A 24,444-nucleotide genomic window follows, 5' to 3' on the forward strand; every position below is an offset into this window, starting at 1 on the left:
AACAGAAGATATAATCTCTAGAGGTTAAAAACTAGTATAGAACTGGGCTGTTTAATATGTATTCTAAGATTCATATTGCATGGTTCTAACAAAAGTCATCTTAACATGGTTATGAATATGTCAATTCCATAGACCAAAGTATTTTTCTCAAAATGTTTTCAAATGCGGGGAAAAACACCTCGACGTTGGCACAATGAAACAAAAAAATTTGAGAAACAGAGTATATGCTTGCTAAACAAGAATTATGTTTATTTAGCTAGTGAATCACCTAGAGGAGTAAATTTTCACTTTCATGATAGCAATCTGTCAGGCTTGCAAACACCCAGAAATAGGAATTAAAGATTATTTTAAATGTAGTTATAAAGGTCATAAAAAGTCTGATTTAGACTGAGGTACATTTACTCAAAACTGAGATTCATTGAGTGGTAGCAAACAAACAGTTCCTCAGACAAATGCACTTTTTTTCAGTATACATGTTACAGAAAAAAAATAAAGAAATGTGCATTAACTGGTGGTGTCCACCAAGCTGCATATTAATATTCTCTTACACCAAACAGTTTGAAACAAGGGAAATGTCATTCTATTATAATTTCATGTTACGATTCATTTGGCTAAACTGCAGCTTAAAGTTGCTTTGCCATATTAAAAGATTACTACAATAATTTTCACATGAACATTTAGACTTGAGTTTTACTCCAGGACTAAATATGGCATGATTTGCTTTTAATCTGTTGAATAGCTAAAAACTGACAATTAAAAAAACTACAACAAAGAAAAAAATTAAGTTGAAGCAATGTGAATCTCACATCATTGAACCACTTCTAATGGTTAAATGTTAGTATTTAACAAATTCAAAGAGTTAATGAATCCTTGCATTCGTTCGGTCTCCTGTGCCTTAGCTAGGATGCATAAATACAAAAGACAGCAGATACTGGTAAAAGCTTCAGGACAGAAAGTGCTTGACGAAGGTACAGTTCTCAAGTGTGTTTGGTGAGAGAGTATAAGGGCAGATGCACTGATGAGAACCATTACAAGAAGAGTCAATTTCGTGTTAAAGTGTTCAAAGATGTCACCTTAAGCAGAAAAAAGCTTTAATAACGTCTTCTTAGACATATTAGGCATTTCCAGAGTCTACATCATTAGTGTTGTATTCTAGCAGGACATCTCCATATAGTTATTGTTTGTTTCTATTTCTCTCCTGAAAAAAACAAAAACAAGAAAGGACAATCATGTTAATACACACCGATCATCATTATCTGCTTTTCTTTCATTACAGCATTTTCATTGCTTGCAATTTAGCTAAATCAGGCAACATGCTTGCAAGGAAAAAGCTTCAATTATTTCCAGGAATATGAAATTATACAATTTAAGTCAACTTCTTAAAGAGAAACACAGAAGTATATGTCAAACTAAAAGGCAAACAAAATGTTCCAAAAAAAGGCAAATGTTCCAAAATCTGCTATCCAAACAAGAACTTATAATGTCAGTTTTAATTCACTTACAGTAAAATACATTGCACAAAGTGAACTGAGCAAGGAGACCAAGGGACCTACAAACAAGGCAAGATGCCTAAATCTTCGGCTTAGCTTGTCAAAAAATGCTCTACTCTCTATCCATTACACCCCTGAAAAAATACGGTATTCCCAGGTATCTCCCTCAAAGCCCCATATAATAAAATGTTCCAAAGTGCTAAAGATCAAAAAGTAAAGTAACTAGCTGGCCCAACACCTCCATACAAATGCTCAAATAGCAAGGAAAGTACTTCTTTTAAGAAGGCCATACATACCTTTCTTAGAAATTACTTTCAATTACAAAATGAAAAGCCAGTGAAATAGGAATGGCTACAAAGAAACTTCACTTCAGTGTGAGCCTGAGCCACAGTGAGGACCATATTAACTAGCCAGCCCTCACAGCACTGTGAGATGCCACATTTGGCATTTAGGGCTAAAATACTAAAGGCACTGTAACTATCAGGGACTAAAAAGTCTGTATTCTGTAGTACAGGTTTAACAGAATAAATGACACTTTCAGTGCTTTATGATCATCCTCCATTTTCTCTACTTTGTTCAAGATAAACACGTACTTAGGCATTATGACTAGCTCTAGGAAAAAAATATAAACTGATCAACAAACTATATACTGTTGCCTTCATAATACATCTTCTAGCCTGTAAAAAGACACCAGTCAGTGTAAAAAACTAAGACATTATCTTTCCATAAAATTTTCCTTTCTTTATATGTACAACTGGGCACATTAAAGAAATACACAAATACCTGCATGGAAGAGGGGTAGGCTCCCATCCCCATTAAAAGAGATAAAAATATATAAAAAGTATAGAATACCTTTCCATATTTTCATTCTTATTGCATACTATAAATGGAACAATAACATAGCAGGGAAAACAAAATAACCCAGGAGGCATTGAACAACAACTGCAAAACCACTCTTCTCCAACACCACATTGAAACTTTATTATTCCAGAAACTATTTAAGAAAATTGCAAATGGGCATATGACCCCACATAGATTCTCCCAAAAAGACAGTCTATTGAAAAAAGAATGTATGTAACATTTATACTGGTTATTACTGGTGATCCAGTAATGACCCTTTCCAAGACAGACCTCCAAGCTGCTTCAAGATGAAAACCAAAACAATAAAGCCCAGTGCTGGTCACAATGAGCAGTTCATGGTCCCAGCAGCTGTGTGTCTAAGACTGGACATGTACTACAGCAGAATTTCAGTATATTTAAAGTGAAAGCAATACTTGCACTATCCTCCTAGAAAATTATGTTTCCTAGCTCAAATACAAAATTATTTTCATAGCAAGATACTGCTTTTTAAGATTGATAGTAACAGTCATTAAAACAAGCTGATATCTTAACAATGCACTCCTGGCAGAAAACAGACGATGACTGGCCTCATGCCTCACTATGCATGTAAGGCATGCAAAAATAGCCTGCTCAGGCACATCTCAGATTATTCCTCTAATATTAGCAGACTTCAACTGCAAGAACTACATGAAGTGTTGAAAAACACTCCTGTGGTAGCAAGTAGGAGCCTATGAAACTGCAATGTTAAAACATGTAACAATTTTAAGTACAAAAAACATATAACTAAAATCATCAGTTCCTTTTCATTTGCAGGTATTACATTCATAAGCACTGACTCAGGCCATCTAAAGACTCTCTGCATTTCAAGCTGCTGTACTACAAACTGACCAACACTATGCTTTGTGAAGCCCTCAACTCAAAATATATTTTAATTCATAAAAATTCAAAGTAGCAAAGGAATGATACCCTGACTACCTTCTTCCACTTAATGAAATAAAGGTGTTTCAAATTTTACATCCACTTTGAATTCTACAGAGAAAAAAAAGGCTTCAAAACATCAACACATCTTTCCTGTAGTCTCAAAATGACATACTACTACATTTATATTTAAATATTTCAAGCAGACATGCAAACATGACATTCTTCAGTGCAAGTGAACAGTACATTCTTCAAATACTGGTATCAGAGACCTTTGGCACTCTGTACTGCAAAACAGAGAGAAAAAAGACCTCATTTACTCAGAACACACGTAGTGGTATTCCTCTCAAAACCAAACCCCTGCCCAGCTCAAAGTCAGATCACACTCCTGGACCACTGTCTTCCCCTATCTCAAAAAGTAATTTTCCTGGGTTTTTGGTTTTTTTTTTGTGTCTTGGGTTTTGTTTGGTTTTTTTGGGGTTCTTTATTTGTGGTTATAGACAAACTAACAGAAGACTTTACCTTCAGAAGGTTTCCAGCACCACAGTAAAAGTTTCCAGCATAGCCACTTCTCTTCAACCCTATTAATTCCATTTCTTATATTCAGATAAGCGAAACTTTTGTCACATCTCTTGGATGAAAACTTTCTCCTGTGTATTTAAATTCCCTAAAAAAGGGTCAACTTCACTTCAGAACTCACCATGGTCAGGTTACCCAGCTTTAGGGGGAGTTTATGAGCAGGACATGGAAATTAAGTACCATTCAAATCAGGACCATGTGGGAACATATTGGTTGGTTAAAGGTACTGTCAGCTGCAGACCATATGCTGAGCAGGTTTCACACATGCAAACAACTTTCCACACAAACCAAGTAAAGGTGAATCTAAAAACTGCTCAGGCCTTAGAAATGTGCATCAATCTAGTACAAACAAAACTATGAAATTAACTTGGTCTGAACAGCAAAGCTGACTTACTTCCCAGTTTTACTTGTCTGAATTCAGAGCATTAACTGAATGATCCCATGCTGAGAAGTAGCTGCAATGTAATTTATTCTCAGATATAATGAAATCTCTGTGCTAACAAAATTTCAAAATTCAAAGCAATAAACATTGTCTGATCTGATTTGAAAGAAACTACTGAGATGCACACAACCCTGACTTTGGGATTTCTTTGCCAAAGAAAAAAGAAGGTAAATGAAAACTCCTTTTAAGTAGTCTACACGTAAATGCAAATGTAGCCTAACAAGAACAAGAAGCTACTACAGTCTTAGGCTGTACTTTTATTTTTTTCCTAAGTCCCACAAGCTGAAGTTCAAGGTCAGGAAAAGCAGATCTTGAAAGAATGACTTTGGCTGATTTTTACAGTAGTTGCAAGTGCAAGCATTTCAAGGTGTCCATCTGGAAGCTATCCAGGGCTGCAAACTTACACAGGCCTATTGCAGAGCTCCCACACACCCTCCAGCACTATCAGCTATACTTGTAAAAAAAAAAACAAAAAAAAAACCAAAACAAAAACCCTAGAATTTTGCCAAACCTCGGCCTCTTACTGCAATGTTTAAAGCATTTATGCCTGGAGCTGTCTACTCTGCCCCTCTCCCAAGAGGGAGCATTCTAACAACAGCTTCAGAAGCTGCCTTACTGCAAACTGTGATTTAATCTTCAACTAAGAAGCCCTGCTCATCTGCAATGTAAGCTAACATGTCAGACTGCATTCTGTGAAATGAGGCGCGGGCACTCATCTGCTCTGCCAACTGTGCTGCGTGGGCAGAAACACCTGGCAGAGGCTGAGCAGGCAGCTGTAGAGGTGGTGAAAAGAAGCCACAGCAAAGTTCATGAAATCTCATTTACTAGTGGCATCAGCCATCATCTGCAATTTATTTCGCTCCAGTGTAACATTAAAGCTAGGACAGTGTAAGCATTGACCTAAATGCTTGAGAATCACAATGAAAAACCCATTACTAGAAAAGTGAAAAATGCCAGAAATTATTTATTCCCTTTATATCACTGACTGTTAATGTAAACTAGATTACTGAAACTTTAAGGTTGTCTAAAATATCAGTCCTTTTTAACATCTCACTCTTCAACTTCCAACCAAAGAGGGCACATCTCAACACAGAAACTATCTCAGAAACAGATAAATATGTTTACATACATTTCTCTGAGAAGCACTTCTGGGAATTCTGGGAAGAAGGGAGGGAAGGAATAGATGAGAAGGGTCTCTAGAAGTCTTAAACGAACCTAGAATTTTTTTCTGTGCAGATGCCATTCCCTCTCTAAACACTAATTTTCTTCTGCTCCTCAACCCAACATGAAAACCACAAGGCAGAAATTAAAAATCAAAGTTAACATACAAAGTCAAATAAGGTTCTACAACTTCAGACTAGCTCCTTTCACAGTCAGCTTTATGAGTTAATACTCATCTGAGACCCTGCTGCTGCAGATCAGTTGAACTACAGACAGCATAAAAGGTTCTCAAGCACACAAATACTAAGAAATTCTGCAAAAGCCAGAAGACCTAGACTTCTAATTTATTTATTTTTCCTACTAGTTTTGATGGCATTTTACTTAGTCACTGAAACATACTTCTAAGTATATTATCCTCTTCTACAGGAAAAATGTGAAAAAAATTATCATAAAAAGAGAAATAAATTTAAATTTGATCCAACTCAGGCACTGTTAGTAGAACATGAATAGGCCATATTATTTTACTATGGTCATGCTAAAGGCAGGAAGAAGTTAATCCCCATCTGAAATTCCACATTCAGAAGGCAGAGATGGAAAAAGAAACCCAACCACTTAAAAACACCATATGACAACACACAACAAAGAAAGGCTCTGCAGAAACCAAGCTTGAACTCCATGAGCCAGAAAAGCCCTTCCAGTCTTGTCTTCCCAGGTGGGTACTTTCAGTGACAGATCAGCCAATTCTAACTGCAAGTATCAAGTGCTTTGCTTCAGCGCTGTACATCTCATACACTGAAATATCAGACTTTAATTATCTGCAAGACAGCCATTTCAGCAAGATGATTAAAAAGAAAAAGAACACTAAGCCTCCAGATCCTCACTATTATTTGTTAACAATGCTCAGAGTATAACATTGGCTTTTCAAGACTGACAAGAGATAGCTTCTTACCAAATCTATAGAAATTGCATTTAGTGATGACCTCTGTCCCAGCAAAATAAGCAGGAAGATGACTCTGACACTTGGGTTAATTTTTCTCAGATGCCCATGGGCAACAAGAACACATTATTTAATTGCTCTGCTAAGGAATTTATGATAGTATTGGAAGGGAAATAACATTCACTGTAGGGCTTACAAAATAAACTGCCTGAAAAATTCCTCCTCAATGTTTCTCTAAGCCTCACCACTCGTACTCTTTGAATTGGTGTAACTCAAATTCCAATCTATCATGAGAAAAAATTAACTTACTTTATCTTGGCTCCCTATTTATATGAAAATGCAGTGAACATTGAAGTTTACATTTAATTTTTACAACTGACTATAATCTGTAAGGTACAGAAGAAAACAGTAATTACTCATCAATATTAACAACACTATCAAACCTTTGAAAAATTGACAAAACAGGGCTCAAAAAACCTATCACCTGCTAAGTTTTGTAATGTTTCATTCCACCTAGAATACAAGATTTTAAGCAAATCGGTTTTGATATAAAACAATCCTATTTCAACTGATTCTGCAGGAACAGCTTTAATAGACATGCAAGACCTGTATGTTTTAAAGTCCCATTTTTTCCAGCAAACCATTTCCAGGAATCTCTACTCAGTTTCTGCTAGCTAGCCCATCTGCAATATGAATCAATGAAGCAAGGCTGTGAAGAGTCATATAGGCTGGGACTTTCTTGCAATACACAAGCATATTTCTTTCCAGCAAACTGCAGGAAAAGCATCACTGTTCTAGACAATTTGTCCTTAATAGAGCACTGAAATCTGTGGAGATGAAGCAGGACACAGAAGGCTGCCTCATGAATTTTTACAGCTATCTGTGTATACTTAAGATTCTGCTTCTGCTCTTGAACAGGAGATTTAGAATTTCTCCTTTGCTTTAAAAATCACAACTTAAAAGACATAGCATTTAGAAAAGGTGCAACTGTTACAGATCCAGCTCAATTACAGCCCTAAGTCTTGTCTTAGGTAGCTGCCTTGATATTCCTAGCTTTTCCAATAGAGGTCCCTATTTTACAGGGGAAATTGGTCTTTCCACTCCCAGAATAAGAGTTGAATCCACTCTGTAAAAAGGACTTCGTAGGTTTCATCTTCAGGTAGGGATTTCAAACAAACAAAAATAAAAACATGACAAGATCCATACGGGTGTTGCTATGAACTAAGATTGCCTGCAAGTTTAATTACTTTCCACCTCTTTTATTCAACAGTCCAATATTCTGTTTTCCTTCTTGCATCATCCCAAAAGAAAGAGAGGCAACATCACTGCTCAAACTCTTACATGGTCACTCTGTAGTAGACCACAATATAACATCTATCCCCATCCTCAAATGAATTCTAAACTATACCTTGCAACAGAAACAACTGACTCTACCAAATGCACAGAAAACAGGCACATTTGAAACCCCTGTGTCTGCATGAAGGTAATTTTAAAGTTTTTCCAAAAGACTAAAGATGCAAAAGCAAATGAAGACACTGCAAATAAGCACACCATCATGGAAAGGAAATTCTGGAGCAGAATGTTTAAAATTATCCTAGCTCCAAATAATCTTCTCCCATGACCCATAATCATCTCACAACTATCAAGGGAGGGAAAAAAAAGTGTTTCCTGTTTCTACTTTCTCACTTCCAATTATGAAGATGACACTCTTGATAAATATGAAGTTCAAGGAAATTGCAAAATAATGTCCCTTGAAACTTCATCAAAAGCATACAGGAAATGAACATGTTTCTCAGAAGATATTAATTACGTAACACTCTTTTAGATAGTTTCATGCTTATTACATAAATGTCTTTCAGGTGTAAATATACAAACTTTTAGAAGTTGTTCAGTACAAATATCATTTAAGTGCATTAAAAATTTTTCCCAATCACCTGTTTTCCTTAGCTAAATGGATCTGTATCTGATTTTGACATTATAATATAGTAATTGAGGGTTGGGGATTAAGAAGAGGAAGAAGCAGCTACAGTTCACTTTTAATAGATGTTTTCTCCAAGATATTTTTAAGAAATATTAAATCAAGCACAATGTCAGCAATGTCCTAGAAAGGAAAGAAGATACACTGCAGCCTGATAATGACCCAATTATCAGAGAAACAAAAGTTACATTGGTATCTGAATGAACGGGAAAAAAAATTACTCCTTTCGAGAATCAAGAAGTTCTAGCTATGTCAGCATTCCTATTACAAGATACATAATACAACAGAAGAAAGCAAAAATTTTAAAATGCTTATTTATTTGCCATTTAAAAGCTGCCTGAAAAGTAAAAAAATCCAAATGCAAATTAGATAAACACAAATATATACTAAATTCTTCTATCTTACCTCATGAATAAAAATCAATTACTTTTCTGGACTATGGCACTAAGAAAACCTCCTAAAGCACTCTAACAATTACATGAAACTGTGACCTTTTTCCCCACTGTATGCTACAAAAGTAGAATTCTCCATCAAAAAGCACCAGAGTGTCCTAGGACAACAGGTATTAAGCCACCTTCTGAAGGCAAGGAAGTTGTAATCTGCCAACAACTGCCTCTTTAATCAGAGCCACATTTTATTTTCACCCGTATGCTTACTGAAGACCAGATGCTAAGCTACTACAAATGATGATTTTATTTTCAATACTTTTTTTTTTCTAAAATTAATTATGTCATCTTAAAAAGCAAAAAACCATCTTTTTAAATAACATGCACACAAATCAGCACATTTACACCACAAAGCAGCAGTTAACAAAGGACAAATTGAATTCCAGATTATTTCAGTGTATGTCTGACAGAACTCATGAAAAGCATCACTCATTTCTCTGATCCTTTGGTAAAAGATCACAGCACTTGTATGTTTAAAATAGGAGTCTGGAACCTGAGCTGTAAGAGAAAGGGAATGATTACTGCACAAGCACAGCTGTAGATACCTTAGCCACAAGCAGGGTTACATCAAACAGTGGTAGACACTACAGTTCTAATATTTATGCTTAAAGAGACTATTCTTTGTCATTTTCAAGTAATCTTTATCAAATGGCAAAGTTACTGAAGTTTTATGTTTATCAGAGACAATTCCTTGCACTTTCAGAAGTATACTGCCATATTTTAATAAGACACACTGCTAGGCCATATTGGAAATTAATTATTGATCCCCCTGAGTTTTCAAGATTAAACTTTTACAACCAATTACTGTAAGATAAATTAGCTGTAATGATGAACAGTTATAAAGTAAATTAAATCCCTAAATCATTTGCTGTTTATGATATTTAGATTGCTGGCTGTATGAAAGTTTGTAACCACCTATGCAATAACAAAACAAAGTGAATTTCAAGGAACGTGGAAGGACTATTGTTGCCTGACGCATTATTAACAGTTATAAGCATATTTTTCATGACCAAAACACTGGAAACAAAGTGATTGCCACAGCTCCCAAAGAAAATTAACACAAATTTAATTTACACAGTTCTACTGGCAGTAGAAAGAGCACACATTTAAATACAGCTCCATGGAAGCTTAGCTGGCACTACGTAATAAAGTTATTCAATTTACCATAAACCAGAGCTTACAATACTAATTGGTGCATTTACAAACTTGAATCATAAGAGTTAACAATTGTATGTTTACAATTTAAAGACAGATTGTACACTGTGATAAAAGAAAAAACAGATTTTAAATCAACATTTAGTCATAAGAGAATGATAAACTAAAGATAAACTCTCAGTAGATGTCATTAGTTTAATTTAAACTCCCTATATTTTAAGTCTATTTTAATTTGCTTAAGGCACACCTCAAGCCCATCTACAAAGAGAAAACCTCATGACTAACCTACACAGTTCCAAAGCCATTTTTCATAATTGGTTGTAAAACCAATCTGTAAGATGCTGTAAAAGAGCCAATGGCCACTATTGCAAGTGTCTTTACAAGTATGTTTTCTATCAATAGTGTTGGGAAAGGTAACTATTTACAAATAAATGATTCATACAAATACTGTGTGTTTCTCTGAAGATATTATTCAAATAGCAATGTTACTTTATTACTCAAATACCCATCATCAGAGTTACCTAGTTCAAGACCTACTAAATGCTAAACTCAGTACTTTGAATTTTAAGTCTATCACACATAGAAACACTTCCACTTATCTACATTGCTCCTCTTCACTACATTTTGTGGCTTTTACCTATTACTGAAGAAACAAAACCACAAATAAAATGATCTTCCTGAGTTGCTAGGGCATGTCTGAATTATGACTTGTTTGTGAAGTTGTTTTTTTTTAAAAAAAGGAGATCTTTTTGAAAGAAGCCAGTTATTTGTGAAATATCTCAAAATTAAGAAAATTTAGAAAATACTGAAATGTAAAGGCTACAGAGATACATTATAATCTTAGTACTCTTGAAACATTACAAAATCACAAAGAATCACAGAATCTGAATGTCTGGAAAGAGCCCTTGAAGATCACCAAAGTACAACTCCTAGTTCTGCGCAGGACAGCCCACGAGTTGCACCATCTACCTGAAAGTACTGGCCTAACACTTCTTGAACTCTGTCAGGGTTGGAGCTGTGACCACTACCCTGGGGAGCCCGTTCCAGTGCCCAATCACCCTTTTTACTTCTATCTGATCTACATCTTCCCTAATACAGCTTCAGGCCATTCCCTCAAAACCTGTCACTGGTCACAATAGTGAAGAAATCAGTGCCTGCCTCTCCACTTCCCCTCATGAGACCACAATGAGGTCTTCCCCCTCAGTCTCCTCCAGGCTGAACAAACCAAGTGCCCACAGGTTCTTCTCACATGGCTTCCCCTCCAGACCCTTCACCATCTTTGTGACCCTTCTGGATGTGCTCATATTGTGACACTGAAAACTGCACACAGGACTCAAGGTGAGGCTCCACTAGCACAGGGTAGAATGGGACAATCACTTCCCTTGACTGGCTGGTGATTCTGCACTTGATTAAATTGTACCAAATCCTCAAAAAGTCAAAGTTTGCCCCTTACACTGAATATTAGTTAAGAAAGCAGTCCACCACCTCATCATCAAGATACCATGAAAGTAACGATACTCATTTAGGGCATAATCTATTTTCTTTTCTGGAAAAAAATCCAAAAGGCATTACACACCCAACTGGGATACTGATCTAGCCTCCCTACAACAGAAAACTTTCAACATAACAATTTACCGCAGAGTCCTGCAATAGAACTACAAAATTGATTTGGGGTATGCCTGACACGTACAACAGGGGTGAAATCACCCAGGACTAGACACCTAAGAGAAGTAAACATTTCACCTGCTTTGCAGCTTCTTTACGTGTCAGCTTCAAGTGAACAAATTCTCAACTTCACATGTCTCAAGGCTCCTAGCTGGCACAAACCCTAAACTTTTGGGTGTTTTTATTCAGTGAGTGGTGTGATAAGATGAACAGGTCATTAGCAACAAACCGTACTGACCGCAACTCCCATTTTTGAATATTTGCGTATCATCTAACGTAAAAATAGCTCCTGAAATGTTTCTAACCATGAGACAAATCATACATTTACAGTTACTGTCAAGTCTGGAGAAAAAGCAAATAGAGGAAAAGTAAATATTGTGGCCAATGGTGAGCACAAGTGTTATGATTAGGGAGGGTACACAAGACAAAGTAGACCATGCTTGATTTAAATGCTTTTCCCTTGTCTGGTTTCCTGAAATGCCTCCAAAACTAAAAGTTTCTTTTCAGAGTTATCACATTTACTCTTCCTTGCACAAACAAACTACAAATTACTTTTTTTAGGAAATGCACTAACAGAAAGGTCAAAAAAAAAAAAGATTTAGACACTATACAAGCCATCACTGCATTACTTCTGTGTTTCACAGTTCCACAAAAGATAAATGGAATCAAGAAGAAAACCTGCTTTTCACACTAATCATGCTGTTAACATTTAATTAAAGCAGAATTTGAATTGAAATGTTATGTTAAATAACGTACACTTCTTCTCTAATTTCTCGTCCTTTTTTGTAATAGCCAGAAACTGTAAAAATCTAAGCAAGAAGACTTCAGTTATGGATAACAGACTCAATTCAGTTTTCATTTGCATTGAAGAAGTAGAACATGTCAGATGTCTGCTTATTCAGGCCTACCTTAGAATTGTGATTAAACAGATGACTGAACTAACAAAAAAGTTACAGGAACTTAAATTTTTTTCATTAAGAACCAGTTATATCAAGTAGACACTTCAAGTAAGAAGTACCACTTTCTGATTCACCACTTGAAGACAGGAATTCCAGATGAATGAAAAACAAGGTTTCCAAAAACAGAAAAAAAAAAAAAGAGCTACTGTAACAACACTGATTTCTTACCCTACGCATGGCTTCCTCCTCCTCTTGACGCTTCTCATAATGTGCAAAGTCATCAAAGATTGAGGTGGTATGCTTGAAAGTAGCAATTATTTTAAGCACTTGCTTGGCTTTTTCTAGGGGTACCTCTTGAGTGTCCCTCGAATTGGTAACCGGTTTGTTGTCATTGTTTTCCAAGCGAATGTGTCGCAGTTGGTTATTGGGAACGTCTTTGACAAAGATCCATTTGACATCAAACTTCCCCTTCCACTTATCCTGAGACCAGACACCAGCATATGCATTGTAGTCCACAACAGACTTCATCTCAGCCACTCCACAAAAGTGTCCACTGCCATTCACACTGAAGAGTAAATAGAGTGGGCCTTTTCCATTCAGGGACCGGTAAGCAGCATCCAAGCGCTTATTCCCATGCTCGGTACTACACCAGATAGAGTACTTAATGGAGCGATGAATATCGTCCTCTGAATAACTTTTGATTATAAACACACGTCCATTCTTCAGATTCCAATCGAAGTCTTTGGGATTGTAGTTGTTTATGGCCTTTAGTTTCTCCAGCACTGGGTGCACTTCCACACCAGAAGGTGAGGAGCTGACGGATACAACACCTAAACCAAAGTTCTCACTACCAGCTCCATTGTTCTGGCTGAAGCCCACACCCCTATTACGTGGAGCTACCCAGCGGTTTTGAAGCTGTTGCTGCTGCAACTGGTGAGGCTGGGCCTGCTGCTGAGGTCCTTGTTGCTGTTGTGGTTGCTGTGGCTGAGGCTGCTGTTGAGGCAGTTGGCTTTGCACCAGTGGTGGTGGTTGAATTAATGGCTGAGGCTGCTGGATTATAGTCTGAGGAGGCAGTACTGGTTGAGCTGGGGGTGCTTTTACCACTGACCCTTTGTCATCCCAAGTTCCAATATTCATGTTGTGTTTTATAGGTGGTGGCGGTACAGCAGGGCCCCCAATGCCCACATTACCTTTAGGCTTGAGTTTCGGCTGAGGTTTAGCAGGTTTCCTTGCAATTGCAGCCCATGAGGTTGGTTTAGGTGCTGAACTGCTAACTGGGGGCACGCTGTTAGCTGCAATGCTTGTCATACCTGTACTGCTCAGAGCTGAACCTACTGTTTTAGTTACAGCAGCCGTCATATCTCCACCAATTTTCAGTCCAGTCATGCCTTGCTCAATGCTGCTAATCCCAGGCACCTTGCTCAGAGTGTCACTGCCAAATCCAGCCTGTCCATCTGCTATGGCTCTCCCAAGAGAACTAGGTGGATAGCCATAGCTGCTGCTGTAAGCAGAGCTTTGCGTTGATTGTCCCTGAGATCCACTTGTACCCCATGTAGAGAAGTCTGCATTCCCAGGAAAAAAATTAAATCCATGCTGCCCAAGAAATGGAGGGGTATTTCCTAATGCCCCAGGTTGACTAAAGACACCATCAGGTATGTAATGGTGTTCACCATTGCTCATCTGTCCATAAGTTGTCAAATATGGCATTGGAGGGTCACCTGCAGTTGACCATGCTGCTTCACCTAAAGAGTATGGAAATCCAATGGATGGAGCATAATAGCTAGGCATATATGGGTCTGACATTGGTGGATAGCTGTTACTCTGCAAGAAAATAGAATTTTAAAAAATCAGCAATATTGGCAATTATGCTCAGGGGGAAAAAAGAAAACTGTAATACAACCCAAAACATTTTTAAGGCTTATATGAATGCATCTGTAACTTCCACCACTCCTCACAACATACAAGACGAGCAAGGTAACTGTCAGATACAGCCATTTCTTCAAGACACCTTCTCAAAGCATTAAAGGACCCCCTTTTTTTTCTAGAACATTATCTTAATTTTTAGCTACTAAGCTAGGTTTGAAATGCCTGCATGCCAACAGGATCAAGAAAAAAACAAGCTGTTCTAAAACAAGTCATAACTGTACCTTTGCAACTAAAGAAAAATAGCCACAACTATGATTTAAAGTTGTGGTATTTCTAGATTTTGTTACATTTCTAAATTCTAACTGGACACTCCAACAGAATATTACAGTGAAACGGATGTAAGGATGCCTGTTTGTTTCAGGAGTAGCAACAAAAAAAAGGTAACATATCCATGCTATAGAGAATGGGCATTAAATCAGTACTACACCAGATAGGCTCCTGGGAAATCACACAATTTACTCCTTGAGACATTTGAAGGACTACCCCCATATGACTTCTGGTGTTGTTTTGTAGATAAAAATTACACATATCATCCTCTAGCTGATGCTTCCTTAATGTTGTATTATTATTAGGAAAAAAAAAAGTGAAGGAAAGCAAAATTCTTAGTCTTTTACTAAATTGAACTCTTTCAAGAACACTCCAATTTACAAACTTAACATAACTCATTAACTTTCAACTACAGAGGCAATTCATAGCTCTGGAAGTCAAGCCATTAGTTTCTTGGCAGAAGAGTTGTACTAAGCTGTAGTGATATTAAGCTTCCATCTATTATGCTATCAGCTGTGAGCTACTTCTACCACCTTTAAAGGAAATCATGTCCAAGCAGTTAATATATTCTCAGAGCCAATAAAACTGTTGTTTTGGACTACATCCAAAATGATGATTCTGTTTTAAATGTAAGGGTTTGTTTTTTAGCTCAAGTTTCTTGTAACTGCATCTTTCTGAAGCTAGAACAGAAGCACAAGAGCAAGAGACATCAAAGCAGGCTTTTTAACTGAAGCTTTCCCAGAATTCCTAAGAATACTTCATCTGCTTAAGGTATCATATGATGAGACACAATACGATATAAAATTATATTTCTATGTATATTCAGGCAAGTCAGCAATGTTAAGAAATATCCAAAAATTAAGTCTGGAAGTCAGCTGAATGTCAAAGTTAACTTTTTAAGGTAGTAACCAATGCTCACTTACCTGATTTGTCTGACTACTTAGATATGGCTCAAAATCATCATCATTTACTGCATCCTTTTGATGAATCGAACCGTTTTGTACTGAAACTAAAAATAAATCTGTATTAGAATACTCTCTGGAAAATCTATGCTGCATTTTCAATCTAGTTAACACTTCTTAATTACCTGTACATTGAAATACATTATTATTGTTAAGCACCATTCCAATTTAAACAAAACAGCTCATTCAACTGATCATGAGGATCAGTCTCAGGAGAAGTCTGCAAAGATGGCAGCTAGGACAGACTACTCCTGACTCTTTCCCGAGATCCACAGACAGATGAAGAACTACAGGCACACCTTATTTGCACAGGCAGTAAATCCAGCATTTCCGGAAGTACTAGACCAAGTGCAAATGTGCAGACCAACCTGATCTATAGACATATTCAATAGGTTGACGGAAAGTTTCAACATACAGCTTTCTCCTGCCAGGAGGAAAGGCAGTTACCCACCAAGACAACCATGAAGGACACCACTATTCAGCTATTTAATCCTGTATTTCCTACATAACCGTACTGCATTACTGACATCTCTGAAGCTCTGAGGTGACAAAGCAAGACAGAAATAAAAGTTTAAGTCCCAAAGGGTGATTACAAGCCTTTCCCAATACACATGCCACTATAGGCTGGAATCTCTTCCTACCTGCTCTTCTTGGTCTTCTATTTCCTTTCATTTCATCTAAGGCATTACACCTACCTGGGATTCTCCAGCTGCCCAAATTACTTGAAGTGTCTCTCTACCATCCCCCAGGCTACTATTCAAACAAAGCCACACTGCGCAAATTTCTGCTAAGTTCCACTGTTTCCCATGGTGCAAAGAAGAACAGGGACTTAAACCAGCACTTTCAATTACATAACCTGAAGACGAAGATCTGTTCTCAAAAATAAATTACTGGTTATCCAAATGCAACTTATTTTTTTTTTTTGGTCAAGGAGGTTCAGTGGGGGGAAAAAAGAAAGTCTCAGGACGATCAGTAAGATGCACTGAAAAACCAAAACGGCACAAGCAACAATAAAACATCAGATTTTCTGAAACTTAAAAAATTGAGTTAGGAGCCAACTTTAAATCTTCCCTCTTTTAGAAAAAGCTTCTGAAAAACATATACAACCATGTAATTAAATATTCAACTTTGCTGAAATTAGTGTTTAAGACTCAGGGTTTTTTTCTTGCTTCATTGCGGGTAGGGGGGTTGCCACCCAGAATTCACATTGTAAGCCAAGTAAGCGATGCTTGAATTTTTTTTTCACATTTGACTTCAACACCCCTAAAACAAAACTGCCTTCAGTGAATTAAACTAGTTGAAAGAAATGAAAAAGTAATAGATATAATCATAAGGAATAATCAAAATCCTGGAAAATTTTATTAACTTCAGACAGTAATAAAAAGAGGTAAAAATTCATAATTTAACACAGATTTTTTTTTTTTTTCAAAGCAATTATCTGGGAAGGAAGCAACCTGTGTTTTGAATACCTTCTTGGAGTTTTAGAAGAACACCAGACACTTCAGTTATTGCAAACTGCCACACTGCATTTCAATACTAGCAATTGTCAAATATGACCAGCAATGCTAGCACAAAGTAGCTTAGAACTGGATAGAACAATATTCCTAATTAAACACCACATTTAAATTAAACATTAGGTGTTGGGGGGTCTTTTCTCCAATAAATGCTTTCAGTTAAGGTCATGTATCTTCCTGAATTTACTCACAGTGGTAACATATTAATGAACTGGTATTCCTCTTTAGAATTGGCCCAGGTACACACAGGATAAGCCTCAAAACATTTTGTCTATGTCACGTCCACTGCTTAGATTTAACCAAATAGTACAGAGAACACAACTCTCAAATACAACTCTGTTATAAGGAAAAATATGGGTAGCAGCATATTAATTTCTTAAAAGCGTACCACCACAAGTAAAGGAATAAACAGATATATGTCAAGACTAGAGTCCCATCAAAATTAATCTCCTCATACTGACAGTTAATCTTCAGAAAAAGTACATCTGCTGTGTTTACTGTTCCACAGGTATCTAAAGGTCACTGAACACTGAATTATTTTTGGTATGACATTACAACTAATATAGAAAATACATTGACAAGAATATTTTTCTTATTCATTCTGTAGAATGCTGAGATATTAAGTCAGTGACACAAAATATTTCTAACACTGATCTTTTTCCTAGTGAAACATATACATTTCCCAGTGAAATAGCATCACTGGAAGCACGTCCCTTTAGCTTTTCATTCTAACTTTACATAACATGTTAATAGTGAAGAATGTAGCCCACACAGACATTTAACAAGAGCAAATGAATGCCTCGTTCCCAAAATCTCATGTTAAGTGCTCCAACTGAACAGGGCAGTGATGAAGAATACTAATTGAAACTAATCTACAGATACTAAAAATATCTGTATCAATACAATGCTATAAATACCATATGTTTCTGCAAACACTGTGAAAACGTACAGCATAATTAGATATTGGAAAGAAGCAACTCATCCAATAGAGTAATTTAAAGCTAATATTCTTTTAACTGCTACTATCCTTGGAATAGCCACTTACAAAAAAATGACGGGCAAAGGCACAAGAATAACTTTTTCATTAAAAGTCATCATACATTAATGTGAAGAATAAACACAAAACATTTCATTCTTGTTTTAAACCTAATAACTACATTTAAGCCTCCTACAAAACTAAAAATTGTTATACACCTAAGTGTAAAAACAAGTCAGCACCCTCCTATGACAGATTTGATACAATGGCACAAAAAAACAAAAGAAGGGGGAGAAAAAGTTCCAGGAATGCCTTTTTTCTCCATGCCCCTGTAAGTCATAATTTGATGGATGTCAGCTCTGATGTTTTATGTCAACTGTTCAGTACAGTAGTTGACAACTAGAGTAAGAAAACTCTCATGACAGGATGATTTACTCATTCAAGTCTCTGAAACACCAACATGAATATCTGACACAACAGAGAGACAATACTGCTCTACAAACTGTAACTTCAGTCCCACAAATTATGGTCAAAGGAAATAGCACAGTACACCAGTTTATAATCAATTAGAATAAAGCATCCAAGGCATTTTACTAGACAATAAAAATCAGCTACCTACCAATATTATTTGCAGGTCTGGTATTTTTCATTTCAATATGAAATATGTATACACTCCTTTTATTGCTCACTCATTCTCTCATATGCTCTCTACCAGACATGTGGGCAGCTTCTACCATCCTCCTTAACATTACTACTCTTATGCACAGAACCAACTTCAGATTGGTCTGTTAACTCAGTATCACATCTTCCCTCAAAGCTCCTCTAAGCTGACACCTATCACGACAACTGAAAGACTACTGTCAGCTAACATGTGGTAAGGACTGCTGACACTGACTTAATTCAGCCACTTGAAAAAGCCTCTAGCCCAAAGCAAACAACTTGTCCTGCACTGAAGATGGTAGCACAACCTCCTAGACCTTTAATCTAATGCTAACTCCTAACTTATTTTTACTAAACAGACATTATGCCAAATAATTTAACAGAACAGAGATTAATTGTTCTGTTTCACTATAGTTTTAATTTAGGTCATACTCTCACCAAGAGACTACATCATAAGTATTCATTATTTAAAAGGATGCATTCCATAAAAAAATCCAAGTTCAGAAATGCAAAAATCTCTTCCTTACATAGCAAACAGAGATGTGTTTTGATTCAAACATTCCACAGCAGTGACAAATTATAGAACACAAAAATATGCTAACATAAATAAGCCAAAGTAAAGCTGACTAGTGCATTTTCACACACTGCAACATAGCACCCAAATAGAAATGCTTAATACTTCCAGTCTAATTCACATATATAGAGTATAGCTCAAAAACTACCTGTGTAAGTCTCTAACAGATCCATCTATTTAACCTCACTTAAACTGAGAAATGATAATTTAAAGATTGTGAAGACAAAAACTATTTGATATAACGAATCTAACTTTTTTTTCTCATTTAAGGGTAACATGAAAGTTGTAACCACAAACTATTTCAAAAACATGGAGTAGTTAGTAAGTGCACTGTGGGAAAAAAAAAATGCAGAAGTATTAGAATATGAGAGAACAAGTATTCAAGAATGACAAAACTAGGAATGTCTGAGGAGCTAAACACATTCTCTTTTTCTCTGAATACAGAGAAATTAAAAAGAACAGGCCAAATTCGATGAGATCTGGGAACCTTACAAGCAATATATGTAACAAGAAGCAGATAATCTGCACACAGAATAATAGAATAAATATGCTGTGGATAACATTAAATGACAGCTCAGAGAGAACAATTAGATAAGTACAGATAATGAACTAAGAGGGGCAAAGAGTACCTGAGCTCAAACAAAAAAAAAAAAAAGTTTCTTATCTGCGTAAGTATAATAAGCATATTAACACAGAGAGGTAGCTGTGTGCATGCTATTCTATAGCTCAGTTTGCTGAGCAGCTAAGAATTAAATGGCCACAAGTGCACTGTTTAGGCAGAAAGAAATTCCAAACAGAATATTAGTGAGAAAACAAATTCCAGACAGAATAATGCAAGATATAATCTGAAATGCTGTTTACAACTGACTTGCCAAGAATTTTAGAGAGAAGAATATCAAGTAGTTAGTAGTTCCTTCCTTCTGTGGGAAAGAAATCCCACTGAGTATAGTATTTAAAAACTAAGACCTTGACAGAAACATTAAAAAAGCAGAAGGCCTACACACAACTAACAAAAGATCAGTAACTGGTGCTAAAATGAAGCAAGACTACAAAAATTCTGAGAATAAGGAAGGTAATGTTTTCTGCTCACAGATATGAGTAACTAGACACATGGCTGTTGTCTAGCAAACTAAGGAAGCTGTTCAAAAGATTCTTACTGATGATTCTACTCACTACACAGAAATGCCCAAGGTGTACTGTTAAGGAGAGATTATACAAGCATATCACAGAGGCAGCTAAAAAGAAATAACTATTTCACTGTCTGACTTCTGACATTAACCTTTTGCAAAATAACACATTGTAAACTGATATACTGCTGTGCCATAGTAAAAGTGCTGGGAAGTAACATTTTGGCACACCATTTGCTGTCATCCTGCTCTAAAATAAAAGACATCCTATAGCTACAACTTCTTGCTATGACAGTCAGACATTATCCTCCATAAAAGCAGTATTACAGAATTATACAGAAATATGAGGTATTAACTTACCTTTATTTCCCTGTCCTTTAGGTCTCTGTATATAGGAAAGTGGGGGGAGAGGGGGGAAGCAAAACAAGTTCAGTTAGAATCCTCTAATAGCAACTTCAATTTAATTCTATTTATTTGCCAATTCTGCCCTTTTCAACTTAAATATCATTTCAAAATATTACTAAACCATGCTAAATTAAAATGTTGTGACATTACTTAAAGTAACATTATAAAATACTACAAAACCAAAACCAGTTAGAATTTTATTAAAACATTGAAATAATCTATGATTTAACAGCATGTGAAGCTTAAATGGTACTGAAAAGCTGAACAAGTGAATTTTAATTGCCCCTGGGCCTGAAAAAAAACATAAGCAATAACCAAAAGTAACAGAGAGTTAAAAACAAACCTAAGATTACTGCCAATACACAAATTTCATTATGATGGGTCATCTTTTAAACTGACTGACAGGTACTTGTCAGAGAATAATAATGCCTTGCTTTTTAGATATACAAAGCAATAGGGAGTTGTATCATATGCTGAACTTCAAGTTGTGCACTCCTCACCTAGGCAATTATACTGAGAAAATTATACAGCCTGTATGTACAAAGCTTTCACACAAGGAAATAATTCCTTAAGGAGGATTTTTTTTTTTTTTTTAGGATTAGTCATTACAAAACACTGTTAATCTGTCATGCACTAAGAATCAAAGTAACATTATAAGTTACAGTATCCTTAAAGCCTCTACAGCAAGATAAAATAACTTGGAAAAACAAATACTAGTCCATGAAAATCTAATTCACCTTCTCATATTACTTTCAACTAAGCAGGAGTGGGTCTCCAGGTTCCACCACTCTCTTAACAATTTTTAGTCTTAAAGAGCTCAGTATTCAGAGGGTTGAAAGTTTAGGAGGTAACCAGCTCCAAGTTACTTTCATGTGCATTTGTCTCAGTTACCATAACACTGTTCAACGCTGCTTGATCTAGAGATGCACTGGTTAGACACTGCCCTCTCCCAAAACGGGAAAAATCTCTGTAACCTGAAAAACCTCAACCACCTCATCTTTTGGGATAAATCTAATCCAGACACAAAGGCATGCAAAGGCCAGCAAGAGACACAGAATTAGAAAAAGTTGGGAAGAAGCAGCCTTTATGAAAGACAGAACAATGAAAAGCTAAGAGATCACTGAGCTAGAAATAAATGCTTAAAAGAAACTGGAGAGCATGCACAGAGACAAAAGAAACAAAACATTAAAGGCACAGAGAGAAAATAAAAGGAGGCAAGAGACTGCAGGGCCAAAACTTTTGGGGAGTGGCAGAAACCCACGGACGAAGCAGAGATCAAGACAGAATAGCTTCCAGCCAGAAAGAAGGACAAGCAGAGGCCTAGCAAAGGTAAAAAAATAACAGATTCTAAGCTCCGTGAAGGACCAAGTTTTAAAAAGTGCTGTATAGCGCAAGGAGAAAAACTGAGAACTGCTGCAAAAAGCGAAGGCCGGGAGAAAAGGAGAAGCCAGAGGCCCGAAGGGAGAAACGGTGGGCGAGAAGAGCGAAAGGCAGGAAGAGAAAGGATGCGGTAACGAGGAGCCTGGGGGAGTTTGGGGCGCGCAAGGAGAGGAGACGGCGCTAGGCGCCGCGGGGAGCCCGGCTCTACGGCGTTCCCGGAGCGAAGAACCGGGAGCCCGGGGGCCGGGAAGGGCCGGCTCCCGAGTAGGTCACACACAAAGGGGGCCGCGGGCGGGGGCCGGGCCGGCAGCCCTCGGGGCTGATTGCGGCGGGCGCCGCGGGCGGGCGGGGAGGCGGAGCGCTCCGGCGCGGATCAGCGGTTATAAATAGGGGCGGCCGGGCCGGGAAAGAGGCCCGCCACCCCGGCTGCGACGGACAGCCGCTCCCCATGGCGGCGGCGAGGGAAGGAGGGAGGAAAGGAAGAAGGGAAGGAGGAGGCCGCGAACCGCGCCGCCCCGGCGGCGAGGGAAGGTGCAGGGGCCCCCCCCGCCGCCGCCCCCCCCCGCGGGGGGTAACGACGGCGCCGGAAAGAGGGAAGGGGAGAGAGCGGGCGCCCGCCCCCCCCGCCCCGCGGGCGGTACCTGGTCGACGCTGGTGGCTGACATTCTTCACGGGGAGCCGCGATCCCCTCGCTTCGCTCCGCCTAGGCCTCGAGTGATTCCGCACGCCGGGGCCGCTCGCTCGCCTCCGCCTCCTCCTCCCCACCGCCGCCGCCGCCTGATTGTCGCCGCCGCCGCCTGGGCTCGCTGCCGCCGCCGATCGGGTTCCCACTGGAAGGAGCCGGCCGGCCGGACGCAGCGCCGCTTCCCCCCCTTGCTCTGGGCTCCGCTTCCCCACAATGGCGGACGAGGCTCCGGCTCCCACTTCCGCTCCGCGCCGCCCTGACCTTCCGCTCCCCCCGCCGCCGGCGTCGCCGCTGACCTTTCCCTTCCCGTCCCCGCCTCCTCCATGTCACGTGGGGCGCCAAACCGCGCCGCGCGCGCGCGCCCTCCCGCCGCCCAGCGGCTCCAGCGGCGCTGGGGGGCGGGGCCTGCGGCGGGGGCGCGAGTGCGCGTGCGCGCGGCGGTAGGCGGTAGGCGGAAGGGGCTGCGGCAGTTCCCGCTCCTGGTGTCCTGGGAGTGCGCGTGCGGCTCGGGAATGCCCGGGAACGGGGCGATGGAAAACGTGGGGGATTCTCTCCGCTCCACCGCGCCTGTGCCGGGGACCTGCTGGGGCAGGGCGGTGTGGCGAGGGCGACGGGCAGCCGGCCGCGGGGCCGTGAGGCGACCCGGCCTTGGCTGCCCAGAGCGGCTGTTGCTGCCTGCGGAGGGCTCGGGCGGCCTTTCCGCGGTCGCTCCTGTCGCCCATCCTCTCCTGGGTCACAGAATCACTGGATAGGTCAGGTCGGAAGGGACCACAATGGAGCGTGTGTTCCAACCTCCCTGCTCAGGCAGGGTCATCTCAGTGCACATGGCACAGCATTGTATCCATACTGTTCTGGAATGTCTTCAGGGAGAGCAGTCTGTTCCAGTGCATGGTCACCTACACAGTAAAGAGATTGATATTCAAGTGGAACTTCTGTGTCTTGATTCCTGTCAGTTGCCTCGTGTCCTGTTACTTGGCATTGCCATGAAGAGCTTGGATCCATCCTCTTGACACCCTCCCTTGAGTTACTTGTACACCTTGATGAGGCCCGTCTCAGACATCTGAACAGGCTCAGCCTCCTCAGCCTTTCCTCATGAGAGAGATGCTCCAGACCCTTGAAGCAACTCTGGTGCTCTCCACTGGAGCTGCTCCAGGAACTCCATGGCTCTGGCCCTGTGCAGCCCAGAACAGCACACAGCACTCCCGGGGCTGCTGGCAGCTCCACAGCAGGCTGTAAGCAGGGTTCAGGGCACTGGGCTGTGTGCACTGGCTGAGCTCATGGGTGACAGCGCCTGCTCACAACCCTTGCAAGCTCACCCACTCTGCTCTGCTCTTGCCCACCTACCTTGGCTGTCGTGTAGGTTTGGTGCCAGAACAAACGATGCTTCACCAAATCCAGTTTTTTTTACCCAGCTGCTTTCAACTCTATTGCTAATGAATTACTTATTATATTACTTAT

At 39.1% G+C, this 24,444-nt stretch overlaps 1 protein-coding gene across 2 annotated transcripts; it reads right to left on the bottom strand.

The window, feature by feature from the left end:
- Window positions 1-221: 221 nt before the first annotated feature.
- On the bottom strand, window positions 222-23,299 carry YTHDF3 (YTH N6-methyladenosine RNA binding protein F3). Of its 2 annotated transcripts, none has more exons than XM_005517126.3 (5): window positions 22,943-23,299; window positions 20,877-20,901; window positions 15,627-15,712; window positions 12,739-14,331; window positions 222-1,198 (listed from the first exon to the last, which is right to left on the bottom strand). In XM_005517126.3, the coding sequence occupies exons 1-5, from the start codon at window positions 22,964-22,966 to the stop codon at window positions 1,175-1,177; spliced, it is 1,752 nt and encodes a 583-aa protein (XP_005517183.1). In that variant the 5' UTR covers window positions 22,967-23,299; the 3' UTR covers window positions 222-1,174. The 2 variants fall into 2 exon arrangements, with proteins under 2 accessions (XP_005517183.1, XP_014111249.1); XM_014255774.2 differs by lacking the exon at window positions 22,943-23,299 and adding an exon at window positions 21,659-22,490.
- Window positions 23,300-24,444: the final 1,145 nt, after the last annotated feature.

Source organism: Pseudopodoces humilis, chromosome 1 (assembly GCF_049639895.1).
Source record: "Pseudopodoces humilis isolate 2021_Gansu_Grassland_sample_001 chromosome 1, ASM4963989v1, whole genome shotgun sequence".
Classification (NCBI taxonomy): domain Eukaryota; kingdom Metazoa; phylum Chordata; class Aves; order Passeriformes; family Paridae; genus Pseudopodoces; species Pseudopodoces humilis.

Bases quoted from the DNA above. Each gene is read 5' to 3' on its own strand.
- YTHDF3 (XM_005517126.3), bottom strand. From the start codon at position 22,966: ATGTCAGCCACCAGCGTCGACCAG. The intron at 20,902-22,942 runs GTACCGCCCGCG...TCCTATATACAG, and splicing joins CAGCCACCAGCGTCGACCAG to AGACCTAAAGGACAGGGAAA. The intron at 1,199-12,738 runs GTAAGAAATCAG...TGTTTTTTTCAG, and splicing joins AGGAGGAAGCCATGCGTAGG to GAGAGAAATAGAAACAAACA.